This window comes from Platalea leucorodia (genome assembly GCF_965183815.1).
Source record: "Platalea leucorodia genome assembly, chromosome: 4".
In the NCBI taxonomy this organism is placed as follows: domain Eukaryota; kingdom Metazoa; phylum Chordata; class Aves; order Pelecaniformes; family Threskiornithidae; genus Platalea; species Platalea leucorodia.
In genome coordinates, this window is record NC_138826.1 from 76,935,272 (window position 1) to 76,957,620 (window position 22,349).

The following is a 22,349-nucleotide window of genomic DNA, read 5'->3' on the forward strand; positions in this document are numbered from 1 at the left end:
AATCCTTATTCAGAGCACAAGTTTTAAAGGCTCTCAGGAGGACGAGAGATAAGACATTGACAAAACACCTATGTCTGAATACAAACACATAAAAAGAAACAAAACAGATTGATGAAAAATCCCTGCATCCCTTTCAAGTGAGGAAAATAGCTTATCTTTAAATATTAAGTTTCCAAAAAGTAGCTCATGTCAATCTTAAACCAGAAATCATCTATTTGACAGAGGAAAGAAGAGAACAATTGTGCAATTTGAAGTTTCTAAGGTAGCCTATGTTATAGACCAGACTCAGGATGACGGGAATTCCCTGCGAGTTCTGTCTGTGGAGGGACCACTCAGAGATCTCTACAAGAACTGCTCTTTGACATTTCAGATAGCACTGGGAAGAACAGGAGCTCCCCGATTGTCATACCATTAATTTTATTGATTACATTGCTGTAAAGCCACCATGATCTTGGTAGGAACAGCAGCGAACTGTTATCTATCAACACTATTCAGCACATTTAAATTCTGAGTAGGAAAATGTACATTTCCAGGCCTCAGAATTGCTTAAAAAGTAGGAAGCAAGCACAACATAACTGATACCAGATAAAAGACAGATAAAAATAATTCATGGACTAGGCAACATTTATTAAAATAGCACTAATTTTAGGCTAACCTCATGCTGGGGAAGGAAGAGGAGGAACAGTTCAAGATTTCTGCCCATTTTGGATAGTTACCCAGTCACAAAATAGTAAAATTTGCTTTAACACCAAAATTTACAACTTATGCTCATAAGGACATTTGTTCCACAGAAATACATATAAAAAAAAAAATATTTGTAAAGTATTTATGAAAATAAGGCCTTAATTTAAACTTTTTTTTTTTTTTAATTTATATTTCGATTTACAAACTGAATGCTCTCATCTCTTGGGGCACACAAACCTGATTAGAAGCACTTGTCTCTTGTCCAACTACTGTGTTTTCTGGGGAAGCTACAAGTTCCACCCGCTTTCACTCCCAAATTTTCCACGTGCTAAATTCTCATAGGATTGAACGTGTAAAAGTGATTTGCTCAAGAAAATTTTTACTACTTGAGTAGAAGAACATTGCATAAAAAAAAAACCCCATTCTGTGTCCCAGGAAACAGCAATGCTAAGTGTTCAGGCTCTAAACAAACAAATACATTTCTCCCTAATTTCTCCCCAAAGTCCAAGAAGAAAGAAGCCTATTAAGTGTTCAGACAAAAAGTTGCAATGCAGATTAATTAGGAACAGAATATTATTGTTGCCACCAGCAGCTGCCTCACATAAATGGTGTCTATTCTAAGTTAACCTGATAGCATGCCCAGCAGATGGAGCACATGGGATGAGGATGGTAACTCCATCAGAGGTTGAAAAGTCAGGTCAAAACCCTTCAGGACTGGTTATCTCAAAGACTAATTACATTCTTTGTTAAACTTTTCCTGCAACAAGACATTTCCAACAGCATGAGCACCATAAAAAGCAGTTCGGACACACGTGAATTTCTAAGTCGCACTAAAAAAAAATTCCAGGCAACATTTCAAACAAGTGGTTTGACCAAAAGAGCCACTTATCCATACTATGTCTCAGCTAGGGATTCCCAGTGGACTCCTGCACCTCCTGCCTTGCCCTCCTCTCTTGTAGCACTCCCATTTCTATGTGACAGATGAAAGCAGAAAACTGAGCCCGTGCCCCTACTAGCTTCCTAAAGACTAAACCTTTAGAAAGTTTAAACACATATACACAAACACACTTCCTTCATGCACTTTGCTCTAAAACGCAAGTATTTTTAGTGCTAATGTTTTCTATTAAAGCCAAAATACAGTAACTAACCTTAGGTTAGCTACATTTTTCTATGTCTTTGTGAAAATATTTCATTCACCTGTTTAACTTACATTCCTTATTAGCTTGGAAGAAGAGAAGGCAAAGCTACTTAATAATAAACTGTCAAATCCAGAATAAAATATCTGTACAGTGAATGTCTAACCTCTGTCAGGAGGCCTACCTTATTTACCTATAGAAAAGCAAGAACACTCATGTACCCCTGTACATAACAATTTAGTATTCATACTTTGCTTTTCAAAAGCACATTCCCATCTGAAGATCTAACAGGAGGGCCTCACAATAACCCTGAGAAATCCAGGCTGCTCTTTGATAAAATTCTCACCTGCTCACTAAGCGGGAAGGGATGAGCTAATGATGAACATGATGAACTGTCTGGTTAAGGAAGAAACACCGCACTGAAAAATGCCCAAGTATCTTTACTCAGACCTTCTAGCATCGGATTTCTGGTTTAGGCTTTTATGACCCAAAGAGGGTACTACTTTTTGTTTAGCTTACTGTTTTCTTGGGTGAGCTTTCTCTTTCCCAAGTAATAAAGGTATGTGTTTTTCTAACATTTCATGATGCAATAACTAAATATTTACAGAGGAGAAGGAACAATTTTCTACTAGATTTACTACAGGAAATTTGCAAGTTTCCCTGAGGTCAGTGCATCTCAAAGACATAGAATGCATCTTATGTCCATTCCACCTTAATGGGTTAAGATATAGAATCATAGAATCATAGGATCGTTAAGGTTGGAAAAGACCCTTAACCTAGCACTGCCAAGTCCACCACTAAACCATGTCCTCAAGCACCACATCTACCCGTTCTTTAAATACCTCCAGGGATGGAGACTCAACCACTTCCCTGGGCAGCCTGTTCCAATGCTTGACACCCACCTCGCTACAGCCTCCTTTCAGGTAGTTATAGAGAGCGATAAGGTCTCCCCTCAGCCTCCTCTTCTCCAGGCTAAACAACCCCTGTTCCCTCAGCCGCTCCTCATAAGACTTGTGCTCTAGACCCTTCACCAACTTCGTTGCCCTCCTCTGGACATGCTCCAGCACCTCGATGTCCTTCTTGTAGTGAGGGGCCCAAAACTGAACGCAGTACTCATATCACTCAGTTTAAAATACTGCTATCCAATGTCTGTTTTTATAACACTGTTTATGCCTTGCCATCAGAGAAGGACACCTTACACTTAAAACAAAGTTTTATCAGTTTCTACGGTCCTACCTCCAGGTCCTGCCTATCAGTATAGTTCAATGGAAATGGAGTATCACACCATTTTGCACCAGCTGAGGATGAGACTATTAACATCATCCAGTAACATAAGCCACAAAATTTCCTCCATCCAGCTTGCCTATAATTAAATCAGTGAACAAACCATAGATTCCCATGACGCAAAACCCACAAGGCTCTTAAGTATAAAAATATTAAGCAACTAGCACGCCAGCGAAGTATTGCCTGAGTTATTACACAATTCAATGGAGTATAGTGCAGAGATTTGTTGAACTAGTAGTGACTGGTCTGCACAGCATCCTGTAAATACTTAACCCAAAATGCCTAATTTCTAGTTTAAGCTTTCAGCCACTGCATCCTGCTATACCCTTATCTTCCAGATTAAAAGAGAAATACTCTTTTCTCCCTTCTGACTTTTTTCTTCTATGATTTTGAGCAATGCACTCTTGCCAACATGAACAAATCAGAATAAGAATGGCATGAGAAAATGCTGAATTGTTTCTGCAAGTGCCCAACTGTCCCTTCACATAAAATGTAAGGAATAAGACTTGCCATCTCATTAAACTACTGGTCCATCAAGTTTGATACAAACGCCTGGTATAAGGCTAAAGTATAATTGTATATTTTTTCTGTTTTACATGGGAACAAATTTTAATCAGGACAGTATTAATTTATTCTACTCACTGGGGCACACTAGCCACAAGCAAATATTGCTAAACTTCTAGTTTTATTGAAGTGAGTAATGATAATATATCAAGTTTATGCAATTTGTATTGCCATGAATAAAACTGTGAATTAAGATTTTTAATTCTCTAACAGGTTCATCACACAGATCTCCCTCTGACACATTTGAGATATACATTAACATAAAATCCTAATGTGCTGCAGATATTTGGGTAGGAGAAATAATACTGATGGCTATAAAATCTACACTTAATGGATTAGCATAGATCAATATATCCCTCAACATTTAAGATGTTTTTACTAATTTATTTTTACTTAGTCACTCATTTCTGTCTACAATTAAGATTAATACTTAGATTAGCCAGTGTTTAAGACTCAGCCCAACAGTTATCAGCTCAGCCCCTCAAGAATATTTTCTTGTCTCTCTTGAAGTTATAACATAAAACAAGTGGCTTAAGTTCAAAGCAGTTTCCCTTTGGCTTCCAACAGGATTAGTCCTACTGATTCAAAGTATGAATTTGATACTTATCTCAGAAATAATCACATACATTAAAGTATATGTTTAGCAACCCACTTAAGATTACTAACAAAAAAATCTCTCAAGGCAGTGGTAAAATACAGCAACACTAAGCTTCGCAGTTTGCATTTGTTGACAAAATGAGATAAATATCTATAAATGTTTTTAAGATTAAACATTTCTCTATTTTACTGTATAGTTTTAAAGGTCTAGACTTAAAACAATATAAGTATGCAAATTCACAGTAGAATTTAGCTCAAACATATGTCTGTACAGCATCATTCACTGAAATGACTTTTTCTGGGAAAAAAATAACCTATTGAAACAGATTTTGCTTATTTCTGAACACTTTTTTGACTTAACATTATATACATGCAACCTGTCTTAGGAAACAGTTCCTACAAGAGGCTGTTCGGCTGATTTTGTTAAGCACATATAAATGCATATTTTCAAAGTAGAGAAAATTATCCATCCTTATTAAGGCATAAATGAGTAAATTATTCCTGTTGCAAATTATTTTTGAAAGGGATATTCTGACATAGTAAACTTGAAAAATAATTCAGCTACAGACATTTCTAGTAAGTTCTAAATATGTAAGTATGTTTTAAATGAAAGCTTAAATCAAAGTATACCTTTTATTACATTAGTAAATTTAACACCATTTTCTACAGTACTTTAACCATTATATCTAATAATAGACATGTCTCAGTTCAAGACATGTTTACCATAGCCTTAGGGCAACAATTATCTTCACTGCATTATAAAGTTCAATCTCAGATTTTGAGGTTTATTATAAGAAACATAAGGATGAAGGAATATAGGACATACTTCACACTATCATCCTTTTGTAGGCCTGTATACCACTCAGAAGGCGCAGTCACAGACTAGGACCTTATTTTGATAACTGGACATCATGCAGAAAGGATCTCTGGAGTCAAAGGCTCACCACTGTTGTTGAATGACAAGTACCATGCCCACGTTGCAGTACCAACTGAATACCGTCAGCCAAGGAAAGCAAACTGTAATATGGAAGCTTATTTCCCATTTATACACGCACATAAATGTTTCCATGAAATGCACACTCTGTGGTTCAAAGCAGTGCCTGTCCTATGCATTTGCTCACACTCTTAAGAAATTACTACTTCCTTATTCTTCAAAGAGAAAAATCGCCCTAAAGAATGATCAGCTGTCAGTTAAAATGGAACTAAGATTTGATCTTTAGTGTATTAGCTGGGAAGATTCAATTTTTGCTGCCCTTGAGACTAGGAGGTGTTTTGCATATTAAATTCCTATTGAAAATCATTCCAAGCAAAAATAATTCAGTTTTTCACTTGCCTAAATACAGAGATACATCTGCTCTGCAACAAAAATACAAAGCAATATCCAGTAAAACAAAAAATGTTTATTTAAAAAGTATTATGACTAACCAGGGAAAATATGTTTTGGGTTTTTTAATGTTATTTGGTAATATTAATCCAAATTTTAGGTATTTCGAATGTTTCTCTAATGTCTTTTTCTCTAATAAAAGCAGTTTGTTTTGCTGTTGCCAGTGTAAATCACTAACAGTGCTACTGAATTCATGTCTCTCACAACGCTCAGAAAAAGCAAATTTCAAATAACAATTCATTAATTCATACTCAAATAACGTAGAGGAGTTAAAGTCGAGAACATCTTCTGACTTTGTACAAAGCAGACTTACTAAGAACGGTAAAAGTCAGAACTGGGATCCCATTTCCAGACATTGGATGGAAGTTTCTTTCCTTTAATTTGTCAACATTCCTTTCCTTCAATTTATCACCTCACTTCTTTATTTAATCTCTCCAGTTCCTCTTTCTCCTTGCTGTAGGCCAGATTTGTGCTAACGTTCTGATGACGGACAAGGGCAGTAAAGTTGTCACAAGTGGCAGCTGTGAATGCTTTCGACATGAAGGAATCTTTGGCCCCTCCAGCGTAAGAGTACTATTTAATTGCACAAGGCACTGGAATCTATTTGAAAGATGCTCCTTGCCATCCATACCCATGTAATACACATAACATTTTCAGGCATTCATGATACGCAGGGAAAAATTCAAAATAAGGCAACTTGGAACTACCTTAAAGCTGCTCTTAATTATCCTGGTGGGGAGAAGGAATCCTTTACTCACCTTCCTTACATTTAAATTCCTTACTTTCAGTTTTCATGCACTGCAGAACTGGTCCAGCCTGCATCTCAGCTCACATGCTACCACCGTTTTTGCCACTATGTTCTGCATGAATATAATGCTTCTCTTTCCATTTGTCAAGAACCTATCTATATACACGGAACTTCAATAAATTTTTGGCCATTTATTTCTGCTGGACCTTACTACCATGATATCTGCATGATAATTTGGTATAATGGAACTTCCATATTAAACATTTTTCAAAGACAGGTATAAATGTGAAATTATCCAAAGTAAACAAAATTTTCTTCTCTCCCATTCCTTAATTTAAAAGCCATTCCTTAAGTTTAGTAGTTACAAAACTAGTGGACAGTCTAATAGACACCAGTATTCCTTGAACCTGTACTTCCCCAGCCGCAGCAACAATCTACACACCTGTCATAACCACTGCTGCACTGACTTTCTTCATGCTGGAGGATATTTGGGAAGGCCATGTTAACTGATCATATTTTCAGATCTCTCTTCCCATGTTCTTAGAAGTGATTCTTGATAATTTCCAAGCTAGCTATCAGTTGCTATTATCAACGTGTCTGAACCAGTCAGAGTATTTTTTTCTTTCTTTGTGTAGCAAATACACCTTATTCCTCAGAGCTAAGAGTGAAGTCTTGAGCCCAGAATGAGGATGCCTATCCCTCCACAAGTTATTATTTTGCAAAGAAATACTCATTTCCTTCAAAGTGAATGCATGCACTCGTAGCTTTGCATGTGCCTGCGTGTGTGTACATGTCATCACTCAATATATCCATCCATTTACCAGGCAAGATACATTAGTCAAATATTATGTTCCAGGAAGACAAAACAAGTTATTTGTCTTGTCAGATTTTCAACACTCACGTTACCACCAGCTTGCGTTACCCTGCATGTGTTTTTTCAGATCAGGAACATATCTGTTTTATTTTTTGCTATAATACAGGGTGAAGACATTGTTATTTCCTATATAGTACAGTGAGTACAACAAACATAGAAAAAACCCTTGAAATGTTAATGCCATTAAAGAAAGTATACGATTCACCGAAGAAATACAGATGACACTTCACAAAATTGATCCGAACAAAGTGTTCTGCTCTGATTCAGAGCAGAAACTCCTCGCTCTTAAATGTGCCTTTTGGCTAATTAATGTAATCGGAGTTTCACCCAGCTTGTCTGAAACAGGAAATCAACTTACCTTTGAACACGGGGATGTTGAGTAAAAGGCCACATTGTTCAGAGAAGAGGGTATTTTGGTGCAAGGGGAAAAGATGGCTAAGAGGAATTATAAAACAAAATCCTGAAGGACTCTGAAACACGTTATCGGTACTAACACCAAAGGCATGAGTGTCAGTAACTGGGACAATGTTTTCAGTGCACAGAATCTTATCTCGCACCGCACAGTACCCAAAAAGACAAAAACTTTAAGAATGTTCCAAACCAAGCATAAGCCCCAATTTACTATGCTACCTTTTCTTTATCTTGTTTAGGTATGTAATTAGATGTTGTATGTTTCTAGACATGCTAACTCTAAACATTGGCACAATTACAGGTAGGTAACATGGAATACCTGAACTCTTGGGTTTTTACAAAAAAGGATATTTTTTCAGCATGTATAGAGTAGCCAGTCTTGAAGCTCGAAAGTTGGCTCTGACAGATCGATAAACGGCTTTCCGGAGACCAATAAGATGCTGACTAGGATGCTGTCCAGCTTTATTAAATGGGCAAGCGGCACTGACCCTGTCAAGCAAACTTGAAAAGTAAAATGTGATACAACTGTACAGATGTCCTAAAGTATTTTTAAAAGACAGTACATCAGTTTTCTTATTCCATTACTTAGTAAACTTTTTCAAACCACTCAGTAACTATGACAGGAAAAAAAAAAAATCATATCAATGATAGATTTAATCAAAATTTCAGATAAGCAGCCAGGATTCCTCAGTAGATAGATAGGAATTCCTCATTCCTCATCTGAGCCATGGCAAAACTGCTGAGGACAGTTGTTTTCTCCAAAGTTTTCCAAAACGATACACTAAGGGTAGACAGGTCGTAATGTTATCTCTGATACAAAACTATCACAAGCCCACTGTAAGCTTTGGAAGTTTTAACACACAGATATTCAACATATTCCTCTTTATATGCAAATTTGTTCTTTAAATAATTTTTGCAGAAAAAATGTGCCACTACGTATTGTTTTTCAGGCAAAACACTATATTCTTTCAACCTTCTCCACACAGAATCTTCTCTATGTCAACAGAAATATTATCTGAGTGGTGACATAGATTTTATCATCGTGCAATGAATTGCAGCTGTGTTTGTGGGAGTCTGACAGGTAAACACATGAAATGTATGCAACTATACAAGCATATTTGAAAATATATTTTGGTGTCCACATATTCAAGTGAATATACCATTTAAAAGAAACTGTGCATTTGCCTATTAGAATATACTTCAGAATGGCTTTAGAATTGTAAGAAATTGCCTCATCTGGAAATAAACTGAATTGTGAACTGGGTGAACATTAAACACGTCTGTGTAACATTAAGCTGTAGAAAAGGAAAAAAAGATTAATATCCAGTTATATCTATTCATATACAGTCTGATGCCAAATCTGTGACTGAGACACTGAAAATAGCCTAGGTGCGCTCTACTTGCTGGGACTTTTTTTACTAGAATCAACTCAGGAATGGAAGTAGCGTGGACAATGAATTGTGATGAATTGTTTGGGGACTGGAAACCTGCTTCTGCCCTCACCTTTCCCAGGGCACGGTGAGGAGGTGATTTCATGTCCGCAGTCACTCAAAAGGGAAAAGCATACAGGATACCCGGCAAGAGTGCGGTGGGTTGCTGCATTGGTAACTATTTCTGTAGCCCATCTGACTGAAGAGCTGACTAAGCCAGCAGACCTGACCCTGCTGGAAAAACTTCAGCCCTACTGCATGTGCTTAGCACATTGACCGGGAGGGGAAATAGCTTATCGCCTTCACTGGCAAATATGAAAAGCAATGCAGCCCACCCAGTGAGCAAGGCTGGACCCATATCTGTATGTTAAATATGATTAACACAAGGAGATTCATGCCAAATACTGCAGTATATTGAATACACTAGCTGAAATACCACATTAAAATATCTGCGTACCATATCAAATTACATGAGTGATATTAAAATGGTTTATGTAACATCTCATAAAGTACTTTAAAATCTGAATAAAATAAAGCCAAGCTGTGTTAATTTCAATTCCTAAACGTGAATTTAAAATGCTAGTCTTGCCATACGTTTCATTAGGGAACACAGCATGTAATGTACTACGTGCCAATCTAACGTTTCCCTAGCTTTTGAAGGTAACAACTGGAAGTGTTTATGGATAAACTCTTACATCAGTTTGTTGACTCAAGCCCTGGGTGAATTGTCAGAAGCAGGCTCAAAGAAAAGGAGTAAAATTCTTCTACCGTAAAAAACAGAAAAACATCTATGTTCTGCTACAGCGATGTAAGCATTTCCAGCTCCTATACAGAACAAATATAGCACAACTCGTGCACAGCATGTACTGCCAGTATTCAGCAAAACAATTTGCTTTCCTTCTAGGAAGGCTTGTTTCAGTGTTTTCTATAAAATAATTCTTCTTTATTCCAGTAATCTTAAATTAGTATAACTTGCTATAAATGTCTGTATGCCACACATGCCATATCCCTAACTTCCTAATGTTCCATTTATCTTCTATATATTTTAATTGGACTTACAAAATGTTATCAGCTTTGCATATCAGCCACAAATCGCAAGAAGAAAAAAAGGTTAAGGGCGAATTTCCTCTTCCTACTGCTCCAAACCCATTTTACTTATAAAGAGCAGTGACTTATTTCTCCATTAATCTTACAAGCCAAATTTTAAATAGGCTCTCAACTTCTAACAAACTTGTATAGACACATTAATAAAAACCTATTACTGCACTCCAACATGAAAGCAGTTCTACAAAGATGCTATATACACCAATACATGCTCGTAGAGCTTGCTTCCAGTTTAAAATATAGTAGAAAGGGAGCATTTTGGAGAAAAGCCAATTATTTCAGTGACAGACAAGGAAATAACTACTTGCTGCTTATTGCTGCAGCCTTTCATTATGTATTCCTACAGTTTTCATTTTATAATGTGCAAGACAATGGACATACTTTCATTACCCAGTGGAAATTCCAGGCTGCAAGCTGTGATCAGGCTTCATTTGTCTAACTGCAAATGAAGCAATTAGACAGAAATACTGCCATTCTGCCTGAGTAGAGCACTGCCCTACCTTGGCTACACAATTTCTGTAATCCAAACTACAGTGGTGAGGTCTCGGCCATCTCTGCATCACAGAGCTTGTACCACACAGACATACCTGAAATGCCAACAGCAGTGTTAAACACTTCTGAAAGCCATTCTGAAATCAGATTATCCAGTTGCCTTTGAGAGCAGCTAATATAAGAGAGGCCTGACAGGGTTCTTAGTTCCTTTTCTAAATGGCTGCGGTGGGGTTTTTTTGGGTGGGAGGGGAATGAAGGCAAAACAATGCTTGAATTGGTTAAGCACATAGCAGTCACTACCACACAGTAGTAAACCAATGAACAACTGACCAAAACCTCATCAAGAATAATTTAACATTTACAGAGACAGTCAAATATCAATTAACAAGGGGCAAATAGCGTAGAATAAAGCAAACCCATAGATATCTCAAAGCGTATGTGAATTAGCCTATGAGAACATTGCAATGGATGGTGCCATGGGGAGAAAAAAACAGCGGTGGAGCGCAAGGAACTTCAGGTCAAAGCCACAGACCTGGGCTTGCCATATCAGAGCTTAGCTAAGTACAGCTAGCCAAAATCTGAGCTCAGTACTATTTAAATGTCAGCTTCAGTATCTTTTCATTCACAGCGTGGTTAATGCACAGTCCAAACTATGCTGAGCTAGCAGTAAAACAGCGGCGTACATATTACTGAACAGAGTGCTGTGCTACCTGGTTGAAATCCCATTCCTTCAAGGATGTAAAATGACACCAGAAGATACTCGTTAACTTTTCAGCTGCAACCATTTCTATTGCCATGGGACTCTTTCTGAACAAGCATTAAGACTTCGACAAGGTTACTACAGGAGAACATACTAAACTTTGTTCTGCTAAGGTTTATTGTAGCAAAATTGTGGAAGAAAAAAGGGATCACACATGAAGCGCTGTCTCAAGCAAAGAACTTCATGGTGCCCTGTGCAGCAGCATCTCTTGCATATGTGGATGCAGAAAAGGACACTCTGTGGAGTTAGAACTTCCTCCAGGCTAAACCAAACTAAAACCTGACTTCTTCATACTGGACAATTGTTCCACTGAGGATGCTGGCACAGACTTCTCCCACTCCATCCACACTCTAAAGTCTTTTGAAAAGCTTGCCAAAGTTTTAAGTAAAGAAGCTATTAGATCAAGCATCAGCTTAAAGACCAGTCTGTTTTTTGTTAATCTGTTATCTAAGATATGTAGTAAAAGAATAAGGCACCAGCAATTTAGACATTGACCACAAGTTCGTTTGCTTAAACTTAGGAAAAAATCCAAATGTTTTTCTCATCTGTAATTTGGACAAGCCCTAACAATAACTTCTTTTAAGAACCCGTTTGCAAAGATAAGACTGGCTATTGCTTAACTATATGCTTCTTCAGCAAAAAAACAAACCAAAACAAAACACATAGCTAGGCAGACTGAAGACATGCTTATGCATTCCAAAGGGAGAATGAAACATTTCTTCAATGAAGCATACTGAAGGTATCTCAAGCTAGAAAATTAATTCAAAATGTTAAGTTTACAGTTTCAAGCTTGCATGTAAAAACATGTGCCTGAGCGCAGAATAGTCGGTCTGGCATGAACAAACAATTTCTTGGTGCACACAAAGGAATATTTTATTGTTTTTCAAAAGAAGTTAACTGGATTTTAGCTGTTGGCATTTCCCACCTCCTTTAACCTTAAGTCTAACTGGCACAGGTACATATCTAACCGTAAGTTGTTACAACGGGAAAGCATACGTGGCAATGAGAGTGCACAGAAGTGGGCCTCTTGGCTTTGGGATCCTTGCATACACTGAACATGTTCTGATGTCCTTTCACATAGCAAATAAGCAAGGATTACCAAATAGCCACAAGAGCTAAATAACCAGGAACACTTTCACATCCCTTAAGTGGACGAGAGGCAAATTCAGCAGTAAATAGTTTAGGAATCTAAACATCTCAACAATTGTATGCAAGAAAAAAGAATAATGTAAACTTTATTTGAGGTGGGAAATGACCTTTGATGCTCTTCGCTGATTGCTGTGTTCTCATTACTTCAGACTGTTATTTTTTAAATAGACTGGTTTTCATGTCATCTTCTCTTTTAAAGCATGAATGATTACTTGCAGGTCAGTTTATTTACATAGATTTGGTAATATAAGACACAAAAAACCCTCAGACAAACAACCCTCTAAATGACTTCCCACCATAGTCAACTAAGTTGGTTCAAAATCCATTTCTTCATGTATTTCATTGCTAGCAGAGGAGGAGATTTCAAAGGCATATGAGTTTTGTAAGACTTAGTTCTCCTTCAGGATGCAGGGTTTTAACACTGAATTGTTAGAATTCATACTTTTAATATGAATGGTAATTATACTATTTTATGTAAATGAAAAGCTTTAAGTATTATGTTTTTCAGTAATTCCACTTGTTACGGGAGACAGCGTAACAAGGTAATTTTAGAAGACATCTGGCTTGAATGGATCTGTGTATTAAATAAAGTGAAATACAGACTCACAGGGTAAATCCTCTGGAAATTACTTCAGTCTCTTGAATGAGTCGTAGAGCTTTCCTCACGAGATTAGTAAAAGCTCGGCTATTCGCCACTGTTTCTTCCAGCTGGATACAGTATTTTCGCAGGGACATTTGCAGCTTGGCTGTCCTCCATGTGCCCCACACTCGAAGGACTGCATAGACAAGCAGAACTAGTCCCCACAGCAGCCACGATGATTCCTTCCACCACGAAGGAAGCATAAGCAGTGCACTTACAAAGGCAAGCAACAGCGAGACATCCCTGCAGACGGAGAAAGTATCATCAACCACAGATTCCTGAGGTCAAACAAGTGGGAAAATCATGAAGCTCTAAGTTACATTTGAGATTACGACATCTTATTACAGGGCTTTTATGTAGGTCCTGAAGGGAGCTGTAAATGCTGAAAACTACTCCTAGTGGCAGATTTAGATGTATGTGTACATGGTATTACTTGGTCAGGATACTCTAAGGAAACATTGTCTGGCTTTACAGCATGAGTAAAAGAATAATGTACCACTTTCAAAGGTCAGTTTCTCTTACACATAGGACTTTAAAAAAAAAAAAGAAAAGAAAATAGAAAAAGGAAAAAACCTGACTACTCAGCACTATAAGCCAGGGTGGGTAGGAACTGGAATATCTGTACTTCCAGGTTCAAGAGTACAGTAGGGAAGGGCATGTTTCTTTTGGTAACAAAACCCTCAAGCAATGCCAGCTTTATTTTTTCCAGACTCTGACTCATTTAACTTGGACACCAACACACTGCTAATTTTTAACACATTTTTATAAGGATGGCTTGAATAATCATTTTAAATAATTTGGCAGCTTTTGAAAATCCTTAAAGAACAGAGTTACTAGTATCTCGGTTCAGTTATTTCTCAAGGACATTTAAAAAACTTCATAAAGCTGTTATTTTCACCTAGAAAAAGTCAACAAAAATAAGTAACTGCCAGAAAACACACTGTGTTTCATATACAGTAGTATAGTTGCAGTTTTGTAAAATTATGACAGTCTTCACAGAGGTGGATGGGATATAGGCTTCAAGGTGCATAACTTTAATCTTTCAAAATTTTTTGGAAGAAAAATGTTCACTTTCTTCACCCCTTAAAGCTGCGTATCCTGTATTTAGTTTTGGAAGCATTCACAAGGAATATTTTCCCATTTCTAAAATAAGACATGATCTCTGGGTTTCTATTTTCTGGACAGTTTTGTGGTCATATTTCAACAAGCTTTACAAGTGTTAACTCTTCAGGGCTACTGATAGGTTTCAGTAAAGGTCCAGGGTTAAAATATTCCAGATATGTAATTAACTTTAAAAAGGGCAGACTCACAGTCTATAACTTCCTTGGTACATTAAAAAAAAAAGAAATCACACACACACAAAATTAATCACAATAATTCAAGACTGGAAGGGATTTAAGAGGTCACTTTGTCCATTTCCATTTTCTGGTTAATCCAGATCATCATGGACAGACTGAAGAAGAAAATGGAGACTCCCAGGTAGCTATTCCAACTCATAAGTATCCTTAGAGTTCAAAAGATTTCCCCCAAGTCCAGTCTGAATCACTGGCAAAATAATCCCATTATTTTTCCCCATATCCTTCCCTCTCCTGAACAAAATAAATGACAAATGATCACCACCTTCTTATTAACTACCTTCTACACATCATAACACTGTTCCATCCCACCTCAATTTTCTCCATTCTGGCCAAACAATCCTAGCACACTCTAATGTTTCCGAAAGATTAAATTTTCTAAACTCATTATTCTTCTTGTTCTGCTCTGGACTGTCTCTAAATTACCTATGCCTCTCCAAGTGTGGCATCCGAAACCAGATGCTGTAGTCTAACACAAGGCTTAGGGAAACAGACAGAAAAGTAAACCCCTGTGTCTTGCATATAACAAGGACACCAGGATGAGAATGACCATTTTTTGAATAATTTTCTGATGCATTCAAATTATGCTCTGCAACGACGTACAGATCTTTTTCTGAAGTAGTACTGCCTACCCAATTATTCACCACTTTGTGTTTGTTAATTTGATTTTTCCTTCCCAAGTGCAGTATTAGACTTTTGTCTTTATTGACTTTTCTACTGATTTAAAAATATTTCTCCATGCTACTTTTGAAATCCATTCTGCCAAAACACTTACAAACTTGGTGTCATCTGTAAGCTGAGCAATATTCACGAATTTTGTGAAATTCACAAATTTTTACTTTGTCATCTGAACCGTTAAAGAAACAATGAATAGTCCTAGGACCAGGACAAACCACTGGGAAAATCTGGTTCAAAAGTTCTCTTGTTTGACAGAGAGCATCAATAATGACGTATTACAACTTAAACAGTTGGGGTTTTTAACCTGTTGCAGCTTTATAATAATTTTATCTGTTTTCCTAACATACGCATGAAAACATAGCACTGGGCTGTGTTGTAAGATATTTTTATCTACTGATTCCTCTCCATTTCTGAGCAAGTCACTCTGTCAGAACACACACCATCCTTGTTATTTGTCAAATACAGGTGGTAGCTCTTCAGACTGCTGCGGCTAGTTCCTTCAGTATTCTAGGATGAATTTCACCAGTCTCAGCTGACTTGAATGCATCTTATTTAAATATTCTTCAGTCTGTTCTTCTGGTATTCTACATCTGAAAATTAATTGCACACACTCCCCCAACGTATTTTATGAAGACCACAGCAAAGAAAACACTTTTCAATTCAGTCTTCACAATCATGTCTCATTTATCAAAATCACCATTGTATAGCTTTAGAAATTCATGAATTAATCAACCATGTTAGTTCTTCCTTACAGTACATATTAGGGTTTGGAAGTATCCATTAATGTTCATGCAGCTATCTCAGATTAAAACTCACTCTTTCAATAAAATGCGCGAGGGAAAAAACATGCTCATACAAAAATTTTGGGACTAGCGGACCAAAGACTCAAAGACCTGAGAAAAAAAGTAGTTACTTTATTGCTGCATTTTATATAAAGAACACACACAGTATTTTTTGCTTGTTTCTCAGTGAATATAGTGGTAGATATTCTCTGTACAAACCAAATATTAGGAGTTGCTAGGGAGCGTAGCGTTGGAAGCTGCCCATTTTCCTGTTGCTTGCACTGCCCTGCAGACAGGATACTGGGGTCAAGGAACTCAATCAGTTCCACATCCTCCTGCAGCAGAACTTCCTGTTGCAGGATGGTACGGAGCGTGTCAAATCGGAATCCAACATCCTTACCACAAACGGGCAGGAGAAAAAAACAGGCATTAGTAAAGCATATGCAAATTCTTAAAATTAAGCTAGTGTAACAAGGAAAACACCCAGACACTCTACACTTTACTGACAACAATCTGTTCCCAAAGACTACAGGAACGTTTCAGGTATATCACAAGTAGCTACTTCATTTTTATTAAAGCTGCTTAACTTCAAACACTCACAGACTACTTAACAGTTCAGACTTGCAGGATGCATCACACTGACTTTGTGATCTGATGTAGGTAGTAGCAATACCTGGAACCATGCCACAGATTATGCCAATATATTTGCATAAGAATCAGAGAGGTACTATATCTATTAGAATATCATTAATAAAACAGCAAATGCTTTTTTTTTTTTAATGTCATGACGTAATTTACGTCAACAAACAAACAAAAATTAGAAAGAGAGATTACAAATTAGTTAACAAAATGTCACTGGTGGACACTTAATAACAGCAGGGTCAATGCACTGGACTCAAGCCCCCAGCCAAGGCGGCGAAGTCCTCTCCTGCAGGATTCTGTGCCTCTCCCAAGGGAACTTGATCCAAACATGAAACTGCATCGGACTCTGAAGACCTCACACTTGCCAAACTCCAGGCAAACTTCAGGGAGTTACTTACTTGTGGATTTGATGCCATGATAAGCATTTGCTATTTTTTCCCTGCAGCTATAGCTCTTCAAGACATATATACATATATACAATATACAGCTCTTGAACACAAATATATCCATCAGAGAAGCCCCCTGAAATTTTAATTTGCATACTGCACCAAACTATAATTACAAAACACTTTTAAGTTAAGAATGTCATAACAAAACCCAACAAACACTGAACACGTGCATCTTTGCATCTACCTAGATTACAGGAGGGAAAGGAGAATATTTCTCTAAAACCCTCTAACAGAAGTATGACATTTCACAGTACAAAATCTGTATAGTTCTGTCATTGACAGAATGAGATTATTTATGAAACCATAAGACAGCTAGTCAAAGGTTTAATTCCATACATTGATGTCACTTGCAATAACTTGCATTCTACTTTTCATGGAAAACATTTGTTTCAGGACTGTGTGCAAGAGGAAACTCTGCCCTCCTCCGATGCATCCTGTGTCATTTCAGTACCCTACTGTCGCATGCAGCAGGAGAAACCTGTTTTCCATATTCTTTGGTTGTGTCTCCATCTCAAGAAAGTACAACTAAAAAAAGCTGTGAAGATAATACCTTTAGTTCACAAGGGAAGAGGGAGGAAGAAAAAAGACAACCAAAGATCAAAGATGAGAGGTTTCAGAGGAAATTTTGTCCTGTTGAGATAAGGGAGAAGAGATGGCAATTGGACTCAGCAGAACTCTCTGAGAAATGGAAACCCCTAACTTCTCATGTTGCTCAACATTTTTTTTTTTTTAAGCTACATTTGAAGACATCATCCCTATATCGTAGTAGGGGAAAAAAAAAAAAAAAAATCAAAATTTTAACTTTTAGATTCTGGAACAGTCTAACGAATGTGACATTTGCAAGCCAGACTAGGAACCTGAAGTAGCTGGGTGCAAGTTAAAGCAGATCTCAGACAAGCCCAGGCTAAAGACTGAACTGGCTAGAAAGTGGCGTTGCAGAGAACAGGTGTAAAGGCAGCATAAAACTATTTTTAACTATCTGGGGTAGAACTATCACCCTTCAGGTCTACACCACACAAGCTGACCTGGGCCTTAAAAGTTCCTGCAGGCTCCAGAAGTAAGAAAATACAACTCCTGGTGCGGCAGATGGACACCCAACCTGCTTCTGAACTGCTGAGAGGAGAGCACGCAGGTAGTACAGAGAACTGTTCTTGCTTCTCCCTGCAGCCAGACCGCTACACGGATGTCATCTGCTCTTAATGCACAGCACTCTTCTGAAGCATTGTAAGGGAGCTGCCTTAATTTGCTTCACTTTTCCCAAATGCAGAAGCACTGTGGAGAGCAGTGAAGAAACAAATAGGCCAGGATGGGTCCAGGGGCAGTACAGCTGCACTGCGGTGGTGCTATGCCTGAGCTAACAAGCTGAAACAGAGGGTGAAGCAATACTCAGATAAAGCTCTAGAGCCTTCTGTCTTGAGCTGTGCCTGCAAAGCACTAGGCTGCAACATATGGACTTCCTCAGTCAGCATCTCCACACTGCCTTCCACTGAATGGCGTAGCTACACTGTAGGTTAACTCCTTTCAGCTTTCAAGAATTTCTTTAATTTCTCACACATTTTATTTTCTCTTCCACATTTTTAACGTCTTCAGGCTGGCTACCTATATTTTTCCTGTTCTTGTGTGCCCAATCTGCCTGGCGCAGTAACTCTGAAAACCAGGATCAATATTATCTGAAGAAGTAGTAAAACTCTTAAGAGCCAAAACCAACAGTACAGACCAAAGATGCTGCTCAGAGGATGAGGTGCAGAGGAGAGGAAGACTTGTGGATTAGGAAAGGAAATGGAAAAAAAATTATCACTTACCAGTCGGTGAAGTATGTCATCATTTTTCTTATATTGTGGAAAAGGAAACCAACTTCTAAAGAATTCAACTAGTTTTGACAGGATGCCTTGCTGAAGGGAACAGAAATTACTCCAATTAAAAAAAAAAAAACAAAGCCAAAAATAAGCAACAGACAATTCCTTTATTTCTGCATTTGCTTTTCTTATTAACTCAGACCCAAGTACCTGTAAGGAAGTTTCGCTTATTGTGTCTGGCCTAACTTCAGAGTATGCTAAGGGAACATCTGCTTCCCGTCAGTTTGCCTGTACACAAGAGCATGAAATAAAGCTTTCAGTAACCCCACCTATTCAGAGCATAATGGATTTTTATGTTGTACTGTTAAAAATAACTACAGCTACAATGAGTTTGATCTCAAGTTGGCAGCTACTGCATTGATATGAGAGACTTTCTCTCTCCTTGAGGATAAAAAAAGCAGTGAAGTTAAATGGCTGATGGGGACTGAAGAAAAGTTAAGGACCAGGAGAAGAACAACCTCTCCTTGGCAGACCACCGCAGCCTGAGGACAAGGCTCTGGAGGAGTTGTGAAGAGAGACAAGGAAGAGTTGACTGTAAGAAGAGGAACTGTCCCAGAAACTCCCTGTCCCAACCAGCGCATGCTATCAGGTACTTTGTCTCCCTGCTGCTTCCCATGCAACCTAAATCCACACTTCCATCTGAGCTGTAAACATAACTTCGAATGCCACTAATTAGAGGGACTCCCTCTCAGTCATCACACATTTTACTCATGTATCTTCCTAAAATATGATGCAAGAAAGATTATAATTAAATAGATGCCTGATTTTGCTTCACTCTGCAGCCATTCAATGAAAAAAAATGGAGTTTTTGACACACACTGTATATCTACTTTCCTCAGCCTGAGCTGACAGGAAGTATTTTTCAAAATATTTACTTACATATATTTCATGAATTCTGAGGCCCTACCTCTTAATCTTGAGACTGCTGACATGTAATACAACCAATTGAAATGTATGCCAAAAAAAATTAATTGTGGAGCACTTAGATTTTGTGGCATAGTCTTTCAAAATAAAAGAAAAACAAACAAACAGATTATAATACCTTAATGTATATTATATAGGGTGTCTGCATTAAACCAGCTTCTTCCGTTTCTCCCTCTTGGGTTTTTTTTTTTTTTTTTTTTTTCTTTTCTTTTTTTTTTTCTTTTCTTTTTTTTTTCTTTTTTTTTTTTTCTTTTTTTTCCCCTCCTCTTGTTTTTTTTCTTTCCCCCCCCAGCTATAAGGTGGGAAATAGAAGAGTAAGCCCAAGCAACAGGAGCTTGGAGCTTTGTGGTTAGCCCTGCGAGCAGCCTGACAGCCCTCTGGAAGGCAGTGTGACACAAGCGTGATGCAGCAAGCCAGGGCAGAACAGCTTTGAGTAACATCAGAAATTGTCACCCTAAAGCCCTTAGGCTTCAACAGTTTTTGAAATAACTTACTTTGGTGTCCATTTAGGTAACCTAACTCAAGTTTTCTTTCCATACGCCTTATCTTTCTGTGTACAGCTAGAATTGCAGACCTATGCCAAAATGAAGTGGTTTTAGGTCAGTGGTTTTAGGTCAGATAAACCAATAATAGGGGTTTCATAATGATACACGTTATCATGCTCTTTCCGATACACAGACATGATCGTGGCTTATTAGGAGGAGATATCCCAGCAATCCACACTTCTTAGACTATGGACTAAATCCAAGTGATTGTATTTTGATGTTGCTCAAGGGCACTGACATAAGTTGGAAGAGGAGAAGAGTGTCACAAACTGCAGCACTGGATTATCCTCCAAGTTTCTTGTAAAGTGGTGCAAAATAAAACAAAATTTTCCAATTACAATTTGTAGAAAACTGAGACTAAATAAATAAAGGTTCTTGCTCTGCATTTGAGTTGCAGACAGATACTTCATTCAGAAGTACTTTTCCCAGTGCTTTGAAAGCAGAGTATAGAAAGAATTGTCCATTTACTATTTAAAATTATGCCTCTTGGAGCCTACCATTTTCAACTGCTTAGCCTTCATAAGTCTTTGGGATTTTATCAGGAACATTTACATCTACACCAAGGACAATTTTAAACTGCTACCAGCTGACTAAACTAGACTGTGGAATTACTGGAAAAAAACCCCATACTAGTGTGCTACGTTAGTAATCTTTTAGTTTATTTTCCATGTTTTAGTTTAAAAATAAAAAATCTGAGCTTGCATAAGTACCCAACAGGCATGTCAGTGCTTGAAAGCACAAAACAAGACAACCCACTGTCTTGGGCTGTGACCCAGGAGAATACAGTAACACATTACATTATTCAGATCCTTGGAATAGTGTCTCACGGTTTGCGTTCCCATTGGGAGTGTTACTGACAAGTAAAACAACTTTCATCAACACACAAGTCAGGTCATGTTGCCAATGCTTCTGGAGTATTCCTCTTACAACTTTAGAACACCACTCAGTCAAACTCTCTGTAAACTGAATACCAAAGATGCACAACTCCTAACATTTAAGAAAAATAGCACAGGACATGCACATTTTAGGTACATTCATTTGAATCTAAAATAAAATTCTAAGGACTATTTCTCTTTTGTACAGGATGAACCTGAAATGGCAAACTGACAGGTATCTAAAATATCATCATTAACATTGGCACCTTTCAATTCTGCGCACTTCAGAGAGAAGATAATGCTACACATTAAATACCTTCCAGCTACTCAGAGCTAGCATTAAGTGGGTGGGAGCCCTAGACAAAGGCAAAGGACTGGTCCCTCTGCCCTTCCACATCAGGTCACCTCCATGGCTACTGAGGGCTAGCCCTAACACAATCTTCAGTAGCTGCCTCCAGCACCAGCCCTGTTCCACTGATGAAATATTATCACATCTAAGATGGGATAAGGTGTGACAGTATAATCAGTTTAAACATTCAGATATGCACAGCAGTCTAGGAAAATAAGTGAGAAAGGGAAAATGTAAATGGGAAGAAATACATTCCTAAAAGATCAAGCGGAATTACCCAAATAGGATTTAATTCCAGAAAACAGGTTTAGGAGCTCTTGCAAACAGTGCTTTTGAGTACCAAGTGATCATGAGACCAGAACTCTAGCTGTAACTTTCTCCAGAGATTGGTACAGCCAGGAACACTGCACCTATAATTACCATGCTAAATCACATCTCTATACTCCCTCAGATGGGAGCTTGGCATTTCATCAGCCCCCAGAACACAACCCTGAAGCACCTTTACAGCTTTTCTAGCTCAATGCTCATTAAGACCATGTTCTGATTAAAAAAAAAACACCACCACCAAAACCACACACAGAGAGAACTATTTAAGATGTGCTTCAAATTCAACTGATGCCTCTGCCTTTCATTAAGC

General features: G+C 37.8%; 1 protein-coding gene across 2 annotated transcripts in view; it reads right to left on the reverse strand.

The window, feature by feature from the left end:
• The window catches only part of VEZT (vezatin, adherens junctions transmembrane protein), a 59,582-nt gene that overhangs the window by 16,312 nt on the left and 20,921 nt on the right, over positions 1–22,349 (reverse strand). Inside the window, exons 3-6 of one of the 2 annotated variants that reach the window (XM_082309579.1) lie at positions 18,966–19,055; positions 16,292–16,467; positions 13,225–13,500; positions 8,034–8,171 (exon numbers count right to left, since the gene is read on the reverse strand). In XM_082309579.1, coding sequence (XP_082165705.1) covers positions 8,034–8,171; positions 13,225–13,500; positions 16,292–16,467; positions 18,966–19,055 — 680 coding nt within the window. Of the gene's footprint in view, positions 1–8,033; positions 8,184–13,224; positions 13,501–16,291; positions 16,468–18,965; positions 19,056–22,349 lie in introns of both variants that reach the window. The other variant, XM_082309578.1, reaches the window with a different exon arrangement.